At 42.6% G+C, this 19,793-nt stretch overlaps 1 protein-coding gene across 1 annotated transcript in view; it reads right to left on the reverse strand.

Moving 5' to 3' along the window:
* The window catches only part of LOC115462880 (unconventional myosin-Vb-like), a 159,975-nt gene extending 140,919 nt beyond the window's left edge, over window positions 1-19,056 (reverse strand). Inside the window, exon 1 of the mRNA XM_030192940.1 lies at window positions 18,893-19,056. Within this exon, the coding sequence (XP_030048800.1) occupies window positions 18,893-18,919 (27 nt within the window). The 5' untranslated portion in view covers window positions 18,920-19,056. The remainder of the gene's footprint in view (window positions 1-18,892) is intronic.
* Between the last annotated feature and the right edge of the window lie 737 nt (window positions 19,057-19,793).

Below are 19,793 nucleotides of genomic sequence, written 5' to 3' on the forward strand. Positions count from 1 at the left end.
ACCACCCTAACCACTAGGCCAATCCCAAGAAAATGCAGGAATTTATAATATCTAAAGAAGGGAGGGGGGGGGGGGGTCTTACTCTGATTGCGCCAACAGGTTAATAATGCTGAAAATCGTTTGCAGGCGTTTTGTGCTCCTCTCTCATAGTTTTCTTTTAGAAGTTCCTAAGTATTATTTCCTTGTACCTTGTTTTAATAATGTGGACAAATTTAGAAGTTAAATTTCCTCACCTTGGTTAAAGGGGTAGATGTATCTTATTGAATCTTATCTCAATTTCAATGCATTTATGTAATATGAATGTAAATAATTAAACTCATTAAAAAAAGAATGATCCAAAACAATCCATATTATTTCTGTTTGCATTCAATTTTTGTTTAGCCAGTCCATCACCGACAGTGCTTATCTGATGCCAATTAACGAACTGCGTTTTAGAGAACTGTTCCTGTGAACATCTTTTTCAGGATGAATCTGGAGCAGATGACTAGGGTACTGCCCTGCCTGGGACCTTGAAGGGAGAAGAGGAGGAGAGAATCCTACCAGGACCCTCAGAAGAGAAGACTAAACAAGGCGTTTAAAGAAGGCACCTGATCAAGATCCAGGGACTTGAGATGAAGAATTGTTTTGGATTTTATTATTAATTTAACGCTATTTTTCCGTTTGCTGCTGCTGCTTTATAGTTTTGCCCTGTATACTCTTCTTTTGGGGAGCTACCAAATAAAAAAAGGTGGTTTTACCTAAAGACAGCCCTAGGTATAAACTTGTATTTTTATACGACTACTAGTAAAACATGCCCGTTTCTTGCGCAAATGAAACGGGCACTAGCACGGTTTCCTTCCGAACCTGCCCCCTTCCCTACTCACCCCTTCGGCGTTCTGAAGGCACTGACCGCCATTGTTGCGGACCTCGGCACGCCACCTTCAATCTGCTGATTCGTTGGTTGTGAAGCCACTGACGCCATTGCTCCGCCCTCAACGTCATCACGTTTGACGCGAGGGTGGGGCCCCAACACAGTGTTTTCGGTGGCTTCACCACCACGAAGGCTTTGAACCGGAAGGAAGTGCCCGGAGGACCTGACAGTGACGTCAGTGTCCTCAGAACATTGAGGGTGAGTTTTATTATATAGGATAGGATATGTCATTCCAGTGAAGGCCTTGGAGAATTTTATCTTCCCCATCTACCAAAATGCCTTCAAAATTTAGTATTTTTCTAGTTGTACCTAGCCACACAGCAGTAGTGAAATACCTATATAAGCACAGGTGTCAATACCAAAAGCCCCTGATAAACTTAAGATCAGACCCAAACCAAGAATTAAAATAAAAAAGTATCTCTAAAGAGAAAACAAAATGGTCCATTCAAATATGCCACATATCCCATTCAGTCAGATGACACAGGGAAGTTAATACCTCTGTTCAGGAGACTATCATCCGTTGATGTATCCCAAAGAAAAGCCTTTCCCTATTTATTCTCAGCTTATCTAGAACTAGGCCTGGGATCCCAACGCCATGAGTCTTCACCGGAAATTTCCCCAAGATGTTTTCCTCATTTGAGTAGACCCACTGTGCTTAATCTGGTTATTGCAGTCACGGTCTTGAAGCCAGAAGCCATTTTATGCAGGGCTCCTTTCCATTACCCTATCTCCCAAACTCTAATGCAGCCACTAGGTGTCACCCTTCCTGATGACCGACAGTGCCCTCACTGGCTGTGAATGCTGCATCTGTAGAATCTCCATCCAACTCAGAAATCAAACCAGGATTCTTTTGCCAAGCCATCGGCTCAGACCCTTTTTGATCCCACTTTTAATTATACAGATGATACTAGGAAGGGCATTCCCCTCAGAAATGTACAGTCAGCAGTGCATCTCCACACCATGCAAGGGAGGTGGGAGCGACTCTTGTCTTCTCAGCCATAGCGCGGTGGGGTTGAGTCCCACAGGGAACAATTCCAATGAAGCTATTAAGTAGTACATTTAAAACAAACCGGATAAAATATTTTTTCACTCAATATGTAATTAAACTCTGGAATTCCTTGATAGTGAATGTGTTGCATGCAGTTAGCTTAGCAGGGTTTAAAAAAAAGGTTTGGACAAGTTACTAAAAGTCCATAAGCCATTATTAAGAAGAACTTGGGAAAATCCACTGCTTATTCCTGGGATAAACAGCATAAAATCTGTTTTACTCTATCTTGCCAGGTACTTGTAACAGTGGATTGGCCACTGTTGGAAATAGGATAGTGGGCTTGATGGATCAGTACAGCAACACTTATAATAAAACATGCACACAAAAAAAAAAAAAAAAAAAGAAAAATCCACACCAGACTAAGCCTCTCCAAAATATACATTAGTTCAAAGAAAACGTGTTTCACCAAGTAGCAAAGTAATTCCCAAATGCCTCGCCTCCAAGACTTTCAGAAAACAAGCACAGGTTCTGATACATCAAGGAGCCTGATAGAAAAAGAGGAACAGAGCAGCAGCGGGGTGCATCACCCATCAGATCATAGAAGGGGTTGAAGAGGTACATGGCAATAACAGTACATGTCGTCGTAGAACAAGAATTGCCCTCCCCCCTTCTCACCCATTACTTCCCTCACCCGTAACTGTCTTGTCTGTCTGTATTATTTAGATTGTAAGCTCTTTTGAGCAGGGACTGTCTCATTGTATCAGGTATTCAGCACTGCGTGCGTCTGGTAGCGCTATACAAATGCTAATAATAATAAAGCTGTGAACACCTTCCTCTTTGCAAGTACAGTACATTACTTTGTTTCCATGGACTGCTTGCCTCACTAGTTTCATATCCTTGTTCTGTACACATTTTGGTGTGTGTGTGTGTGTGTGTGTGTGTCTGTGTGTGTCTGTGTGTGTTTTAGGACAATCCTAAACCGTACTGCTTGAGAGACTTTGTTATATGTTTTATGGTATCGGGCTAACAATGTGGAAAACCCAAGTAAAATAATACAATGCTCCCAGCTCTGTGCAATGCCTACTTATATTCCTCTGGAAGGGATACACTTCAAATTGTGATCTTGAAGAGTGTGCATGTTTTGTGGAGGAGGGGGGAAGACTGAGGGAGCAAGAAGAAAAGGAGGTTTTGCCCCCTAGAATTTCAGAGAGAGGGTGGCCAGATGGGTTCTTCCTACTCAAGTCTCGCAAACAAGTCTTGTTCACACAGCGACTCCGAAATAGAACTCAACTGGGTTCCTTGACCAGAATGGTACTGTGCTACATCCAGTGCATTTTTTTCTACCAAAAAAGGTGCCGGTACTCAAATGCTAAGCCACCCTTCAGGGGCAGGGTAATTACTGAGGGACCCACCCCATAATAACCAGGCCCCCTGCAACCAGTCACAGAACCTATGACAAGGCAGAATTGGTGTGTAGAGCCTGAACTCTTTCATTCAAACTTGGGGTTCATGGGTCAATTTTAGCAGACAATGGAAAAGGTGCAGGTACTCAGCACCCACAAGTACCCCCTCAAAAAAAGCCCTGGCTACAACAGAGGAAGAACTTAAGCAATGATTGTGAAATACTAAAATATTCACCTCCAGTGGAGTAACCAGATCTGAATTTAAAAAAAACAAAAAAAAAATTTTTTTTTTTTTTTTTTAGTGGGGCCTCAAATTAACACGGGCAGGCATTAGACAGTTCTCTCACTGGCCCAAATTTGACCATCTCCTGAACATTCATTGTGAATTACCTGCACACCAAGCCTGTTTGGGCAGGGAGGGGAGGGGAGGGCTGAACTGGAAAAAGTTCTGTACTAGTTTGGAAAAACAAATTACTAAACAGAATATTTCTTCTCAAAAAGAGGTGAACAGGGGGCATGGCCACCTAGTCAGTGGCAGCATTCATTGGCCAGTGAGAGAACTGTCTAATGCCTGCCCTCCTTAATTTGAGGCCCCACCAAAAAATAAAAAAAAAAATTTAAATTCAGATCTGGTTACTCCACTGGAGGTGAATATTTTAATATTTCACAATCAATCACTGCTTAAGTTCTTCCTCTGTTGTAGCACAGTACCATTCTTCCCTAGAAAGAGAAAGTACCATGTACACACTATGTTGGGCCACAAACCTTCAAACAAAACTTAACTGTAGGCAACAGAATCATTCAGGCATTACTTAACATTTATGTGGCTAGCTTGTTACACTCCCTGCATCATGTCAGGAGTTAACGCCCATGGTTGCTGTCTTGTTTTCTTTCTTGTGTGTAAAACTAAACAAAAACAAAGGGTGAGAAAACCACCAGTAACCTCTTTACCATTTCCTCACATATAACAGATGTATGCCAATTTTAGCATGGGAATTGTGCCAGAATGCAGCTAGCCTTCATTTCATATCTGGAAAAGGCAAGTGATAAGTCTAAAATTGACTTATAAGTGCATTCACTCTACAGCCCCTCACTACCTCTCCACCCTCATCTTTCCCTACACTCCTTCCCAGGAACTCCGTTCACTAGGCAAATCTCTCCTAATTGCACCCTTCTCCTCCATCGCTAACTCCAGACTCCGTTCCTTTTGTCTCGCCGCACCTTATGCCTGGAATGGGCTTCCTGAGCCATTACGTCTAGCTCCATCCCTGGCCGCCTTCAAATCCAGGCTAAAGGCCTACCTGTTTGATGCTGCTTTTGACTCCTAACTTGTCGCTTGCTTGTAACCTTTATCTTGTCTTCCTCTCTTCAATAGTCCCTTTCCCTATGTGTCCTTCTGTCTGTCCTACCCTTATCCTTATTGGTCCTGTCTGTTTGTCCTGATTTAGATTGTAAGCTCTTTTGAGCAGGGACTGTCTTTTCTTCATGTTCAATTGTAAAGCGCTGCGTGCGACTGGTAGCGCTATAGAAATGATTTGTAATAGTAGTAAAATATATAAATACACACACAAATCTAAACCATTGGCTCTTAACTCCTAAACTGGATGGTAACTCCATTAGCTATAAAACAAAGTTCAAAATCTGGGTTTTATTCAGGGCAACTGTTGGGCCAGGCCAGAAACTGGGAGGAGGCCCAAAGCCTGACTGCAAGCTATGCCTCCTTTAGTTCTAGGCAAGCTCAGAGCCTCCTGTGACGTATAGGCCCAAAACATTTACCCTGGTTACCTTCTTCCCCTAACACCAGCCCTGACTTTATTAACCCTGTTTTTAAAAACTTTAAAAAGCAGATCTGAGTTATAGACGCTCACAAAGCTACCACAGAAAAGATGTATACCAAATTCATGACCCTATGTGGTTCCACAGTTGTGCCCTTACATTGAGCCCCGTGACTTAAGAATGACTATACAGGCCTCGAGGAACCTTGCATTTAGACTACCGTAACCCCTCATATATGGGTCTTTCAAATAAACAATTTACACAATTAAAAATTTAGCAGCCAGGACTACTTCCAGAATGAAAAAAGAAAGCAATTAAACGTGGCTTACAATTTAACTTTATGCGTTTGAGGCGTTCAGAGGTTAGAACTCCATCCTGTCAAGATGAATGGACCGGCATACAATATACTGACCACAAAAACATGATTTTTCAAATTAAGTTCAAATGGAAAACATTTGCTACTAATTCTCCTTTGATCATTTGAATCTAGTGAGCCCTTTTGTTTTCAAAACATAAACATTATTTAAAAAAAAAACAACAACAACAAAAAACAGGTACACAGCGTCGTTTGCATCTCAGCCCCCTATCTTCTCCATACTAGGCTCAATTTCTCTTTTGGCATTTAACAGTTCCTCATACCCACTCATCTAGGTACAAGTCAGAGACTGTCCCGAAACAAAAACAAGATTTCTGAAACGCTGCAGCTAGGCCAGGTTTATATTCTACACAAGTGACAGAACACCTGTTCACGCCAGAGATATTTAACAGGCAGAACTCGCACAGTTTTCTCATGCTTGTATCGATATTCATTTGCCCTGATTACATCTGGGGTTTGGGGGGTTTCGATATTGCGATATCTGTGTATTGTTATTTTATTTATGTTTTATTGTTTCCTACCCTGGATAAGGGTGGGTTATAAATAATAAATCTATATAATTTGCTTTTCCCAGGCGAAAATACACTTCTAACAGCTGAGTGTGTGGTTCTGCGGTGAACGACACTTATCAGTCCAAGGCTGATCGAAATGAGCCACATCTGCTGAACATTCTTAAAAAGTGCTGTACGATTCTTACAGCTCGAGTATGTGGTTTGTAAGAACATGCCAATGACCTTATTTGAGTTACATGCAGTTTTAAAAAGAAAAACCACACCCTCTGATCTGTTCTGCCTTTGAAAAATACACCCAAGTGGTAAGACTTGCCCTGTGCTGATTATTAATTATGTTCTAAGACGTAATTTCTCAAGTTCTTCAAGGTGCTTCCTGCACTTCCTATGTGCATCTCAAAGCAGCCAGGTTACCTAGCCAGACAACCTGTCTTTCACTTAGCCGTGACGGAAATGTAAACAGAAGATATTACAGCAATGGTTTCCAAACGGTCTTGTGGGAACCCCTAGCCAGTCAAGATTTCTTAGGATATCCACAATGAATATTCATCTCCACTGCATGCAGATGAATATTCATTGTGGATATCCTGAAAATCTGACAGGCTAGGGGTTTCCCCCAGGAACAGGTTTGGAAACCCCTGTATATATTACAGGAACAAATGGAATCTTCCCAAACTTTTAGCACATGTGAAACCATTTTTAATACTGTAAAAGGGGACCTTTTACAAAGTGAGAAAGTTTTTGCATTTAGCACGCCCTAACAGCAGAAATCAGCATGAGAGAAATGCAGGCACTGCATGGTAACATAGTAACATAGTAGATGACTGCAGAAAAAGATCTGCACGGTCCATCCAGTCTGCCCAACAAAATAAACTCATATGTGCTACTTTTTCTGTATACCTTACCTTGATTTGTACCTGTCTTTTTCAGGGCACAGACCATATAAGTCTGCCCAACACTAGCCCCGCCGCCCAACCACTGGCTCTGCCACCAAATCTCGGCTAAGCTCCTGAGGATCTATTCCTTCTGAACAGGATTCCTTTATGTTTATCCCACACATGTTAATCGTTGGGAGGTGTCAAGCATGTCCTTTTGGAACACATGAACATCTGCATTAGCATGTGTAGAACATGGTCACAACTAGCGCCTCCTACTGAAGAGTGCTAAGTGCAGCTAACAACACATGAAAGTTAGCTCGCGTTAATATCATACACTCACCACAGTAGCTATTAACGGTTATGGCAGCAGCGCACTCGCATGACCTAATTCACAAGTTAGCAGCTTAAATGTTCTTTAGTAAAAGACCCTGTAAGTTCACAAAAACCTCAGGCAACTACCAAAACTTCATTAGTGGATCTTCCAGTATGTATTTTATTTATTTAGATTTTGCTCACACCTATTTCAGCAGTAGCTCAAAGTGAGTTACATTCAGGTACTCTGGATATTTCTCTGTCCCAGGAGGACTCACAATCTAAGTTTGTACCCGAGGCAATGGAGGGTTAAGTGACTTGCCCAAGATCACAAGCACCAGCAGCGGGATTTGAACCGGCCACCTCTGGATTACAAGGCCGGTGCTCTAACCACTAGGCTACTCCTCCACTCATTAATGTATGTGTTTTGGGTTTTTTTTTAATTTGTAGTTTTTAGTTCTAGATTATCATCATTATCTGAGGCAGGGGCATAGCCAGAAGTCCATTTTTGGGGAGTCCTTAAATGTGGATTGAGGGGCGGGGGGGGATCAGGTATTCTCTCCCCCTTCCCCATGTTAAAATATACCTTTGCTGGCTAGGATGCCAAGCCTGCCAGCTAAAAATGGTCTCCTATGCAAGTCCCACATGTGCTGCCAGAGAGGTACTCAAGTTGGTAGTGCACTCCAGCCACCAATGTTTGTCATTCCCGGGCATCTTCAGCTCAGTCTCTGAACTGAGCACTGCACGAGAAAGCCGGCACTGGAATCCAAAGCACACCTGCTGACTTAAGTGCTGCTTGGACAACACAGGCAGGACTTGTGCAGGAGACATCTTTGGCTGGCGGGGCTTGGCATCCCTGCAGCCATCAAACAGAGGGTGCCTGAACCCCCTGAGGACCCACCCCCACGGGTATGCCAATGATCTCTATTCTCACCCAGCCCCTCCTCAACCCTCCGCCCACACAAGTGTCAGAATTCTGAGCTTCCTCATGCAAATGTTTAAAAAATAAACCATTACTCAAACAGCCACAAGTGCCTTAGTCCTATCAAGGTTCATCTATTATACCTCCATGACTTTTTCCCCCTATTGTCCTCTGCATCCACCTTGTCCAACCCTGCTTCTCCATGTACTGGGATATAGTGCTGCGCCAGTTGTTGAAGGGGGGAGAGAGGAAGAGGAGGTCATTCTAAGGTCCTGCAATTCCTTGCTTTTTACATCACTGCTCGGTTCTTTCTTGTTCTTGTGCTGGCAGCATTCACAGAGGCTGGACCCCTTCCTACACAAGAAGGATCCTGGCTCCTGCTCCATCCATGTTCCCAAGTGGGAAGGGGCCCACCCTGCAGGCTCTCTGCAGCCCCTGGAGTAAAGGCTACATGATCACCACACTTTTGCATAGGCCACAAGCAAGGCAATGGCTTGCATATAAAGGCTCAAGGCAACCAGTGTCTTATCTACTCATATCCAATATTCACGGAAAATTACCAGTTTATTATGTTTCTACATAGCATCTCCTTCTTTTTAAAAAAATGTATTTATGCATTCTTGTATCACACTATTATCCAAAAACAAATTTCGGTTCAAAGTGGGTAACAATTTATATCTTGGTGGGGTTACAATAGTGTTGTGCAATGTGGAGTGGGCATCTATAGGTCATGTGGTTATTCATAAACTTTTTAAAGAGATAGATTTGAAGAGGAGAAGGTAGTGGTAGCTTTTGTGTTCCGTTGTTCCTATCAGACTGACTGCTCACGTGTCCTTTAGATTGTAAGCTCTTTGAGCAGGGACTGTCCTTCCATGTTAAATTGTACAGCACTGCGTAACCCTAGTAGCGCTTTAGAAATGTTAAGTAGTAGTAGTAGTAGTATATAGTTTTTGAAGGGTAGATTTGAAAGGAAGGTGACAATATATCTTTCTGATTAAACCTTAGAATTTTTTTTAAGAGGTAGATTTTCATTTCTTTTCTGAATTGGAGGAGATTTGTGATGCTTCTTATGGTTTTTGGTGTCGAGTTCCACCATCTGGAACCCTGCTGTGTAGATAGTTTTATAGATGGTGTTTTTGCAGTTGTGCAGATGTAGGAGTAGATCATTTCTGTTTACTGGGCTAGCATTTCTTGAGGCTACTTCAATCATGTTAAGCATATATTCGGGTGCCATTCCAAATAGTTTCTTTAAGATTAGGGTGCTCGCTTTGAAAAGTATTCTTGCCTTGACAGCCAATGCAGTGTTTCAAGCAGTGGGGTTGCTCTTTTGTGTTTCGATTTGTTGAAAATCAGTCTTGCTGCCATGATTTTGGTGTGTTTTCCTTGCACCCCACATATGCTGCATTGCAGTAATCTAGTTGCAATAGTATCGTTGATTGGACCAGTATCCGGAAAGATTGCCTAGGGAAATAGTCTTTTATTCTTCTCAGTTTCCATAGTGTTCTGAAGCATTTTGATGTTACTGCTGATGTTTGTAGAGAATGATTCCTGCTATTTTAAGTTGTTTCTATGTGATAAGTTTGTTGGTTGATTGTGAATTTTTGGTAGGATGTGGGGTTGTGTGGGCAAGATAGTACTAGGAATTTGGTTTTGTCTCTGCTCAGTTTTGAGTTTGAAAGTTGTAGCCCATTCTTCCATGAGGTCCAATCCTTTTTTTTTTATTTTGTCCTGTATGTTTGTGATATTATTTTGGAAAGGTATGAAGTTGGTGACATCATCTGCATATAAATGGGTTGAAATCCATTAATTCAGTTCTTTTTCCAGGTGGCGCCATCATTACATTGAACAGTATTGGTGATATTGACGACCCCTGTGGTATCCAGCACTCAGAGATCCATGAGGCTGATGTTTGGTTGGACATCTTTACAATGTAGGATCCGGTCTTTAGGAAGCCATTGAACCACGTTGCCCCTGAACCACTGATTCCTATGTTGTCGAGCAGTGCCATTAGTGTGGTGTAGTCTACTAGGTCAAATACACTTGACATGTCAAATTGCAGTAGTAATACGTTTGGTCCTTGGAATATTATGTTTCTGAATTTCGTTATCAGGGTGGTTATGACCGTCTCAGTGCTGTGCTTTGAAACCTGATTGAGATTTATGAAGAAATGTGTAGAAAGGTGTGCTTTGATGTTTCACTTATATATACTGTCATCTACCAACATTTGCTTACTTCCGATCTGACGAAGGGCAACCTTCGAAAACTAATCAAGAAATGTATTAAGTTATGTCCAATAAAAAAGGTATCATCTTATTTTCTTTCCCATGTTTTATTTTCTTTTATTTCTATTGATTACTACTACTACTATTAAACATTTCTATAGCACTACTAGACTTACGCAGCGCTGTACAAATTAACATGAAAAGACAGTCCCTGCTCAACAGAGCTTACAATCTAAATTGGACAGACGAACAGACAGCTAGGGGTGATAAGTGAGGGTGTTGAGTAAGAGAGTCATGGTTAGGAATCGAAAGCAGTAGCAAAGAGGTGGGCTTTAAGCCTAGACTTGAAGACAGCCAGAGACTGAGCCTGACGTACTGGCTCAGGGAGTCTATTCCAGGCATAGAATACCATGAAGAATTGAGAATTTTGTCAAGTATTCCATTAGTTGTTGTGTTACTAGACTTTCCATCGTTTTGGTCTGTAGTGGTATTGAGGCCACTGGTCTATAATTTGTGATATCACTGATCTTGCTTTTAGTGTTTTGGGGGATAGGCACGAGTATTATGTTGCCTTTGTTTGTTAGAAATTGACTTCTTTCAAACATGTGATGTGTTTTGTGAGGTAGGCGATGAACCAGTCTGGTGGGTTTTTCATCATGTAGTTGGGGTATTTGTCAAGTAGGCAGTATGCATGCACGTATTTTGTCAATAGTGTCTTTACTGTGTCTAGTTGGGGTGGTTTGAACGTGGTCCATATTCTGTCTGCTGCAGTGTGGTTGTTGTGTGTTTCACAGTCCTGTAGGTAGTGTGATGTCTATTTGTGGTTTTGCAAGGTTTGATCTTGTGTTTGTTATTTTGTTTTTGAAGTATTGTGCAAGCTCATCGGCAGTTGGTGATGTTCAAGTTGTTGCCAATATGTTCTGGGTCTTCAGTAGTTTATCGGTTCAAATATTTTTTTTGTATTGGTCTGGTCAGGGTTCGCATATGTACTGTTGTGTTCTGCTCTCACTTTCTTTATGCTGTCTGTGTATGCTCTTATGGCTTTTCTCCATATGGTTTTGTTAGTATCTGTTTTGTTTTTTGCCCAAGCTCTTTTGAGTTTCCTACAGAGTTTCTTCATGTTTAATAGTGTGTCATTAAACCAGGGCCTTGGTTGTTTTGTGATTTTTGTTTCTGTTTTGAGTTCAAGCTTCTCCTACTAACCTACAAATGCACTCGATCTGCAGCCCCTCCTTACCTCTCTACCCTCATTTCCCCTTACGTTCCTACCCGTAACCTCTGCTCTCTAGACAAATCCCTCCTTTCAGTACCCTTCTCCACCACCGCCAACTTCAGGCTCCGCCCTTTCTGCCTCGCCTCACCTCAAGCATGGAACAAACTCCCTGAGCACATACGCCAAGCCCCCTCCCTGCCCATCTTCAAATCACTGCTCAAAGCCCACCTCTTCAATGTCGCCTTTGGCACCTAACCACCACACCTATACTCAGAAATCTAGACTACACCAACTTGACATTTTGTCCTTTAGATTGTAAGCTCATCTGAGCAGGGACCGTCCTTCTTTGTTAAATTGTACAGCGTTGCGTAACCCTAGTAGCGCTCTAGAAATGTTAAGTAGTAGTAGTAGTGGTGCTATTTTGTTCAGTGTGTTTTCACTTGTTTCGTCCCTGTTTCTCTTGAAGTGTTTATCCTCGGGTGGTGTGTCATTGAGTTCATTTAGTAATGTCGTCCAGAGTGTATGGCTGTCTACTTTTCCTCTGGTTGTGAATGTGTGTTGGGTTCTTGGCCTCTTTCCTTGATGTTTTCTTTCCATTGTAGTGTGAAAGTGAGCTTGCTGTGGTCTGACCATGGTACCTCTTCCCATGTGTGGTTTGATAATATGTGGTTGTTACTCGTTGAAAATCTGTGGGCTAGTATGTCTAATTGGTGTCCTTTTGTGTGCAATGAGACTTCTTGTGCTGTTATGAAGTTCCATTAGTTTATGAGGTTCATTAGTATTTTAGTATTGTGGTTTTTTTTTTAATTGTTTTCATTGTTCTATTCATTTGAGCATGTAATGTAACACCTATTGGAACATCATTTTTTATACATATTTTTGTTACTTTAAAAATATATAATAACAATAATAAAAGATTTAACTCAAAAGCGCCCCACTTCCGGTCAGGAAAAGCCCAGACATAAGCCATCCACTGATTGGCTGTTACTCTTGCTTTCACTCTAGCTTTTTCATTGGTTAATACAATTCATTCCCACTAGGTTACACACTCCAGTATCTGGCTCTCCAGAAGTAGCTGTGTGCTTGACTTTTTAGGATGCTGTTCTGAAGAATTCAAGCTGCCTACTTAATTTCAGCAGCAACGACTTGCCAATAAAAAACTTTCTAACAAAAAAATACACTGTGCAAATATATAGTCAGGTCAATATTCACCCTGTGGCAGTATTTTTTTTAAACAGTAGCTACTATGGATTTTTTTTATATATACTTAAATATTCAGCACTGACCAGCACTGAATATCCAGGTATACAATGGGCACCAGCACTTAGCCGCGTACTGGTGATATTCAGATGGTATCCAGATAAAGTTAGGATAGAAAAAGAGCAGTCCTAACGTTATCTAGTTATTTAGTCCACTAATCAGGCAACGATCACTGCTAGCTGGGCAACTACAGGCTCTGCCTTAGCTCCACCCCAATACCGTCGAGGTGGTCTGACTGGGTATTCAGTGGCATAACCTGGTTATGAAGAGACCCAGGTACGAGTCGTCCCTACCTGGATTAAGTCTCGCTGAATATTAACCCCTGTGTTTTTCTTTAATGCTTTGTCTCATTTTGAAAAGGGGTCTGTGGTACCTTTATCATTGCACATTGGAGGGCCAGGTTTGGTCTCATAACGAAGGGGAAGGCAGATCTGCAGCAACCATAAAGTATAAAAGCAACATTAAGAGACTGTACTGCCTATTAAACATCTCAGGCTGTTAAAAGAGGGGTGGAAGGGAACAATTTCAGTCTAATTAGGAATCCAGGTACTCCAAAACAGTGGATAAAGTGTACCATTCTTCCATTCCAATTTATTTTTATAACCCACACTTGCAATTATGTATGCCATGATGAAGTAAAAAAACATAAAATACTGTTACAATCTCATAATGGCAGTATAATACATCACACTAATAAAGTCAAATCTACAACTAGCAAACAGAACTCCAGGAAAAAAAAAAAGACATAATAATAGAATCAGTAAATATTAGAACTGTCTAAACAGACAAAATTACCTGTTCAATTATTTTAGTAATTATCAATCATTAATCACCTTCTGAGCGGCTCATAAACATACATCCTCCAAAAGCATTACAAATGTGGAAACTAAAACTGCTTAGCTAAGAATACTTTAGCCAGAGCTTAAAACTCCGGGTAGGACCCTAATTATTAAAAGCAGAAAATCCAGGCCTAAAACATGGGTATTCCAACTCTCAGGTTTAGAGCTTCAGAAGGGCCACCTACCCAGCTGTAAAATTAGCCAAGCCTTACAGACCACCACATAGATAAGATACCACCATGCCACTACCCACAAGACAAGACAATAGTACAAACAACTGAAAAGGCAGCTCAGGGCAAGAGATTCTTGACTATAAGAAACGAACACTTTTTGTATTCTTCTCACCTCCCCCTTCTGAAAGACCCTATAAAGATATGAATGAAGAAAGGCAACCCAGACAAAAAGAGTACACTACCGAGACGTCTTGTTAAGATGCTTAGAGCATCATACATTTGGTCTCCGAAGCAGAGTTTCAACCACATGAGCATCAAGTCATTTTACGGCTTAATCCAACTGGAATGTTTCCGTCACAAAGTTCTTTAGTGCAAGACACAGGTATTCCCCTCTTGACTTGTACTCGGGTGGGACAACAAGCAGGGGTCCTTTTACTAAGCCGGGTAAAAAGTGGTCTGCGGTAGTGCGAGCGTGTCTTTTGGGCATGCGCTGGCCCATTTTTTCCCCGCATCTAGGACAAAGGGCCTTTTTTTTTTAAGGGGTTGGGAAATGGACGTGCACTACAACTGAAACCAGCGCATGTCCATTTTTGGCCTGAGCCCTTACCGCCATCATTGACCTAGCGGTAAAGTCTCACACGCTACCCGTGCGGTAAGCATGCAGTGCATGCCAACTGTTATTTACCGCCGGGTATGCAACCTGCAGTAGAAAACAGAACATTTTCTACTGCGGGATTTGGTACATGTCAAATTCAGAATTACCGCCCGGCTCACACGATAGCCGGGCGGTAATGTCGATTTGGCGCGTGCTTTACACATGTAGGCTCATACGCAGCTTAGTAAAAGGGCCCCTCAGTACTCAAAGCTTGTCTCGTATAACATCCATTAAAACGCTTTCAGCACCGACACTACCTCCTCCACCTTGTGGTCTTGTATTTTTATGTTGCTTGTTCTATGTGGTTTTTATTTATGTATGTATGTATATTTGGAAACTGACTAGATTTTAGGCAGGGTACAAGTTGTTAAAATAAATAACGTGCTAGTCAACCTGAAGGATTTGTAGCCAAAAAAAAAAAAAAAATGGGTCAGACAAGCTGGTGTGTTGCGCAATCCAATTGAAAATGTTCATAAAGGGTGTGTCCTTCCCAGACTATAGGATGTGAGCTCTGTCATTTGTAAAATCTCCATAATAGGACTCGATTATGTTGATGCAACAGTGCACTGTGACTCCAGCTGAGATCTTTACAAATGTTCACTACTGCAGCACTCCTCGCCCTAGAACTACTCCCTCTGTGACTCAGGTTCCCCAGGGTGGCTGTTTCAGAGCACACAGCTTGCAAATACAAGGAGGTTTTAAGGTGAAAAGGGAGAGGTGAGTCCAGGGAACAATCCCATCCTCACTGGCAGATAATTGAGAAAACCTGAATACACACATACAATATTAAAAGGCAGTGCAGAAAATTTGCTGTGAAAATCGTGCATATTTTAAGATTCCACCATCAATTTTCAGTCCATTATCTAACAATGTGACATTCCATTTAGAACTGTGTCCCATGAGATGCTGAACACAATCACATGGCATTCAAGAGTCCTACTCTTCCTCTACCAACATGTGCAGGAAGGATCCCCTGTACAAAGGAAGCTGAACGCTGTATACGAAATGCAAACATTGAAACTGTTGTTGTTGGTATCCAGGCACTCCCTGCTCGGAGATGAATGCACCTTAGCACAATTTGTTAATTTCAAAACTTAGGATCAAAGAAACCTTTAATACATTAGCCACGACTACTGTGTGCATTTTAACACTTATTAGAATCATACTAGTACAGAAATGCTCATATTGATGTTCGATTGGGTTCTCTCATCTCTGAATGATCATCCCAGGAAACATATCAACAGCCTAGGTTCGGGATCTAAATTACAGAATGACACGGGGACAAAGTCTGTCCCCATCCCCGCGGACTGTGTCCTCACCTGCCGAAGCTTCGAACACTGATGATTTTATATTTAAGTCTAAGTAACTAAAAGGAATATTCTGTACAACTTATTTATAAAACCACAAATAGAAACAACCAAGCAACTGAAATAACCTCTCCCTCCCATCCTCTGCTTTTCCAACTCCAACAATATCTGACTTTTACTACACCAAGAAATCCTAAATCATCCCTGTTAAAATGAACAGGGGGACAAAATACACCCCGCTCTGTATGCCCTAGCAAGGGAGAAATATGCCCTATGAAGCACTGTTATGATTTTTTAATCTGTGGATGAGTAAGTCGTCAACAATTTCACGATTCAGTCTAGCTCTCCTTTCTTACATAGTCCTTCCCCCAACAGAAAATGTCCTCTCATAAGAAGAGCTGGCAGCATGAATGTACAAGATACTCCGGTCAAGTTTTGCCAGTTTGGGCCGGCACTTTTTGTTTTTTCCAGAAAAAAAAAAAAAAAAATCAAAACATCGTCATCTGCATCACTCGAATATAAACAACTGTCCAATTCATTAATAAGGGCCTTCAAAAGGAGGCATTGTTTCACAAACGTTGCTTAGAAAACTGCTGACATCCATTTTCATTCTTTTGGAAGGGAGCTCTTTTTGGGAATGTGGATTGCGGAGGATCCAGAGTTGTTGATGATGATGGACTCGAGCCTTCCATTTCGATCCGGTTTTGGTACAACCTTCTTAAAGATTTGGTTGCCTGTGCTTTTAAATCATCTGGGAAGATAATTGGATTGTCTTTCAGATGTGGGTGTAGAAGAGAACCAACACTGTAGTGGATGAACAGGAAAATAAGTATCAATTAAGTATTGAAAATGCTCCTTGATGCCAACAATAATGGATGAATCTGTTGCAGTAACAGTAAGACGCTTGAGCAACTGGGCATGTGATGGAAGAACATTGCTGATGCACTACACAAGAGAGTTTAGAAAACCTCTTACATAAATAAAGCCGATTATGTAGTGAGTGTGATGCAGGAAAATCGGGGCTATAGCTGGCAAGGACATGGGAGGGCATGATCTGGCCAGGTGCCAGGGAGGGGAAGAGTGAATAACTTCCTGATGACAGGAAAACACCCCTTCCAGTTCCAGGACCACCTAGAAAGCATCCTGAGAGGTCGCAAAAGAAAACAAAAAGAAGACACAAACCCCGAACAAAAAGTTGAGCTTACATAGTAACATAGTAGATGATGGCAGAAAAAGACCTGCATGGTCCATCTAGTCTGCCCAAGATAAACTCATATCTTGCATTTGTACCTGTCTTTTTCAGGGCACAGAACGTATAAGTCTGCCCAGCAGTATTTCCCGCCTCCCAACCACCAGTCCCGTCTCCCATCACCGGCTCTGGTACAGACCGTATAAGTCTGCCCTCCCCTATCTTAGCCTCCCAACCACCAACCCCTCTTCCCCCCACCTGCTCCGCCACCCAATTTCAGCTAAGCTTCTGAGGATCCATTCCTGCTGCACAGGATTCCTTTATGCATATCCCACGCATGTTTGAATTCCGTTACCGTTTTCATCTCCACCACCTCCCGCGGGAGGGCTTGAAAATTGAAAGGAGCTGGTGCTAATTTGGCTTGGGGTGTACTGCAGTAATAGGTACAAATGCTTTGTACTTGAAAACCCCATTGCAAATTCAGTTATCTACCATGTGCTGTGTGCTCTTCAATGAGACACTGAACCCCAGTTAAAACACAGGGGACCATCTATCAAAACTCCTAGGGGTCTAATGCATTCTGATGAATAGATCCTTTTAGCTTGAAAGTTCTTTGGCAGAAGGTGTATTGCAAACATGTGCTGAGCTCCGCACACCAGTGGCATTATATAAAACAATTCTATTAGCTACACAGCACACGCTGTCAAACCTGAATAGAATGCCCATTCCCACGCTTCAGTTTTCTTTAGCCTGCATTCTGACATTATAGATACATGAGTGAATATATTCCAATGATCATACATGTGAATTTAAGCATAACACAGTATTCCTGCACAGGACAATTAAGCCATATTCCATGTGCAACATGCAGAAATATTCACCCTCTCTGGGTGAAACACTTTTCCATTTCATCATTATTAGTCTTTTTCAAATTCTTTGAACAGTTTCTCAGCAGTTCCTGGAATTTCTCATACTAGCCCAGCTCCAACTTTGACCACATCACCTCAGATGGGGCAGGCGCCTGATGCGCCAAGCCCACTCTAGCTATAAGAAAAATACTTGGCATATCAAGCGCCCACGGAGAGGGCATCAAAACAAAATGGACCACCTGGATTGGAATGTGAGACAACCTGGGCCTCTCTGGCCAACACATCTGGTTTCAAAGCCCAAGCATGACACAGGGTTTCTTATTCAAATCATTATTATTACAACAGGACAGTAAATTTTAAGTTAGTGGACAGAAGGGCACTTTGGACTATTGCACAATGCACTGAAAGAATCATTTTCAGGCAAACTTTGCAAACAGAACCTACATAAAACAAAAAAAAAGTTCCTAATGATCGTTGCCAGCAAATAATCTTTTCCCAGCTGCTGCCAGGCTGCCTAGCTGAACAGCGTTAATTACTCTTACTGGGAGATTTTTAGTAACCAAGCACGGGAAGGGGGTGAGTCAAATCGCGGGCAATCCCCTTTTCCCATATAATCCACTTCTCTAGAAATTTCACAGGTACGACAGCAAATGCATCAAAGCAATAATTAACTACAATTATACAATAAATCTTTGCACGCAGTAAAGGAAGGAACCAACCCAAAGTGCGGGTCCCTCTTTCGCAGGCAGATTTGGGACCGGGGAGGGAGGGGGGGTCAGAGGTGCCCCTGGACACTGCCTTCCTTGCTGACCGCTCTCAGGACAACTCTTGACGTTTCAGGGAGGAGGAGAACTGCGGATGGTCCCTAACTTTTGCCGAAACTGCAGTGAAACTTCCGCCCCGCCTGCACCTGTCTTGCGCTCCCACCTCCCCACTGCAGGGGCCCCAGGCTGGGAATGGGGGGCTCCCGAGTATCGGAAGCGTGCAAGCGCGCATTTTTAAAAGGGGAGCAGTTCTGCAGTTTAACCCCCTCCTACTCCCCGCATGAAAGGAGCAGCCCGGCCCCGCGGGGATTCCCCCGCTTCACTTACCCGGGTGTAGAGCTCGCAGGCGGACATGTCTGGGCTCTGATAGGGAGGGAGGAGAGCTGGGCTCCGATCACGCTGTTTGCCTGCGCTGTGCCCTGGCCATGGTCTCCGCAGCCCAACGCTTCCTGCTGCTGCCTCCTCCGCTCCCTGCCCAGGTATGGAGGGCAGAAGGGGGCGGGGAGAGCAGGTGACACGGTAGAGGGAGGGACGCGGGGAGGAGGAGAAAGCGCAGGTGTTGGCCAGAGCCGCGCTTCAGCTGTGCATCGCTTTAACACTCTTTGAGTCTCTCTCTCTCTCCTTCCTGCCGGTCTCTGCCTCGTTCTTTCCCCCTCATCCACTCTTTTCCTCTGTATTGGGTCCCTCTTTTGCACTCTTCCAGTATCCTCGCTGTCTCTGGATCCCTCTTGTTTTCTAAATACACGCAACCCATCTCCCTGTCGTCTCTGCATTGCCTTTGTAAATATAATCTTTCCACTCTCTCTGTCTTGGATTCATGGGTGTTGTCCACTCGATGAACTATCAAGGTCCTTCTGCCCCTTTCTTCCCCTACCTGCTGTTCAGCTGCTCTGTATAAACGATCAATGTGCTGCCGCCCATGAATTCCAAGCGAGCCCCATTCAGGCCGGCATTAACCATTGAGTAGGTCCTAAGCAATATATACCTGTTAAGTCCCCCATCATAATATAAATGCAGTTCCCTTCCCCCCCCCCCCCCCACACAAAAAAAAAAAAAAAACAAACCATATGTGTTTTATTAGCAACTACAGCTAATCCTGTCATGTTAACCTTGTTTCTTTGGACTTAGCTCACATCTCTTTCCGTAGTTGCTCAAGGTGGAGTTACATTAGGTACAGTTGGTTATTTCCCTCTCCCCAGGAGGGCTTTTAGTAAGTACATAAGTATTG

This window comes from Microcaecilia unicolor, chromosome 2 (genome assembly GCF_901765095.1).
Source record: "Microcaecilia unicolor chromosome 2, aMicUni1.1, whole genome shotgun sequence".
In the NCBI taxonomy this organism is placed as follows: domain Eukaryota; kingdom Metazoa; phylum Chordata; class Amphibia; order Gymnophiona; family Siphonopidae; genus Microcaecilia; species Microcaecilia unicolor.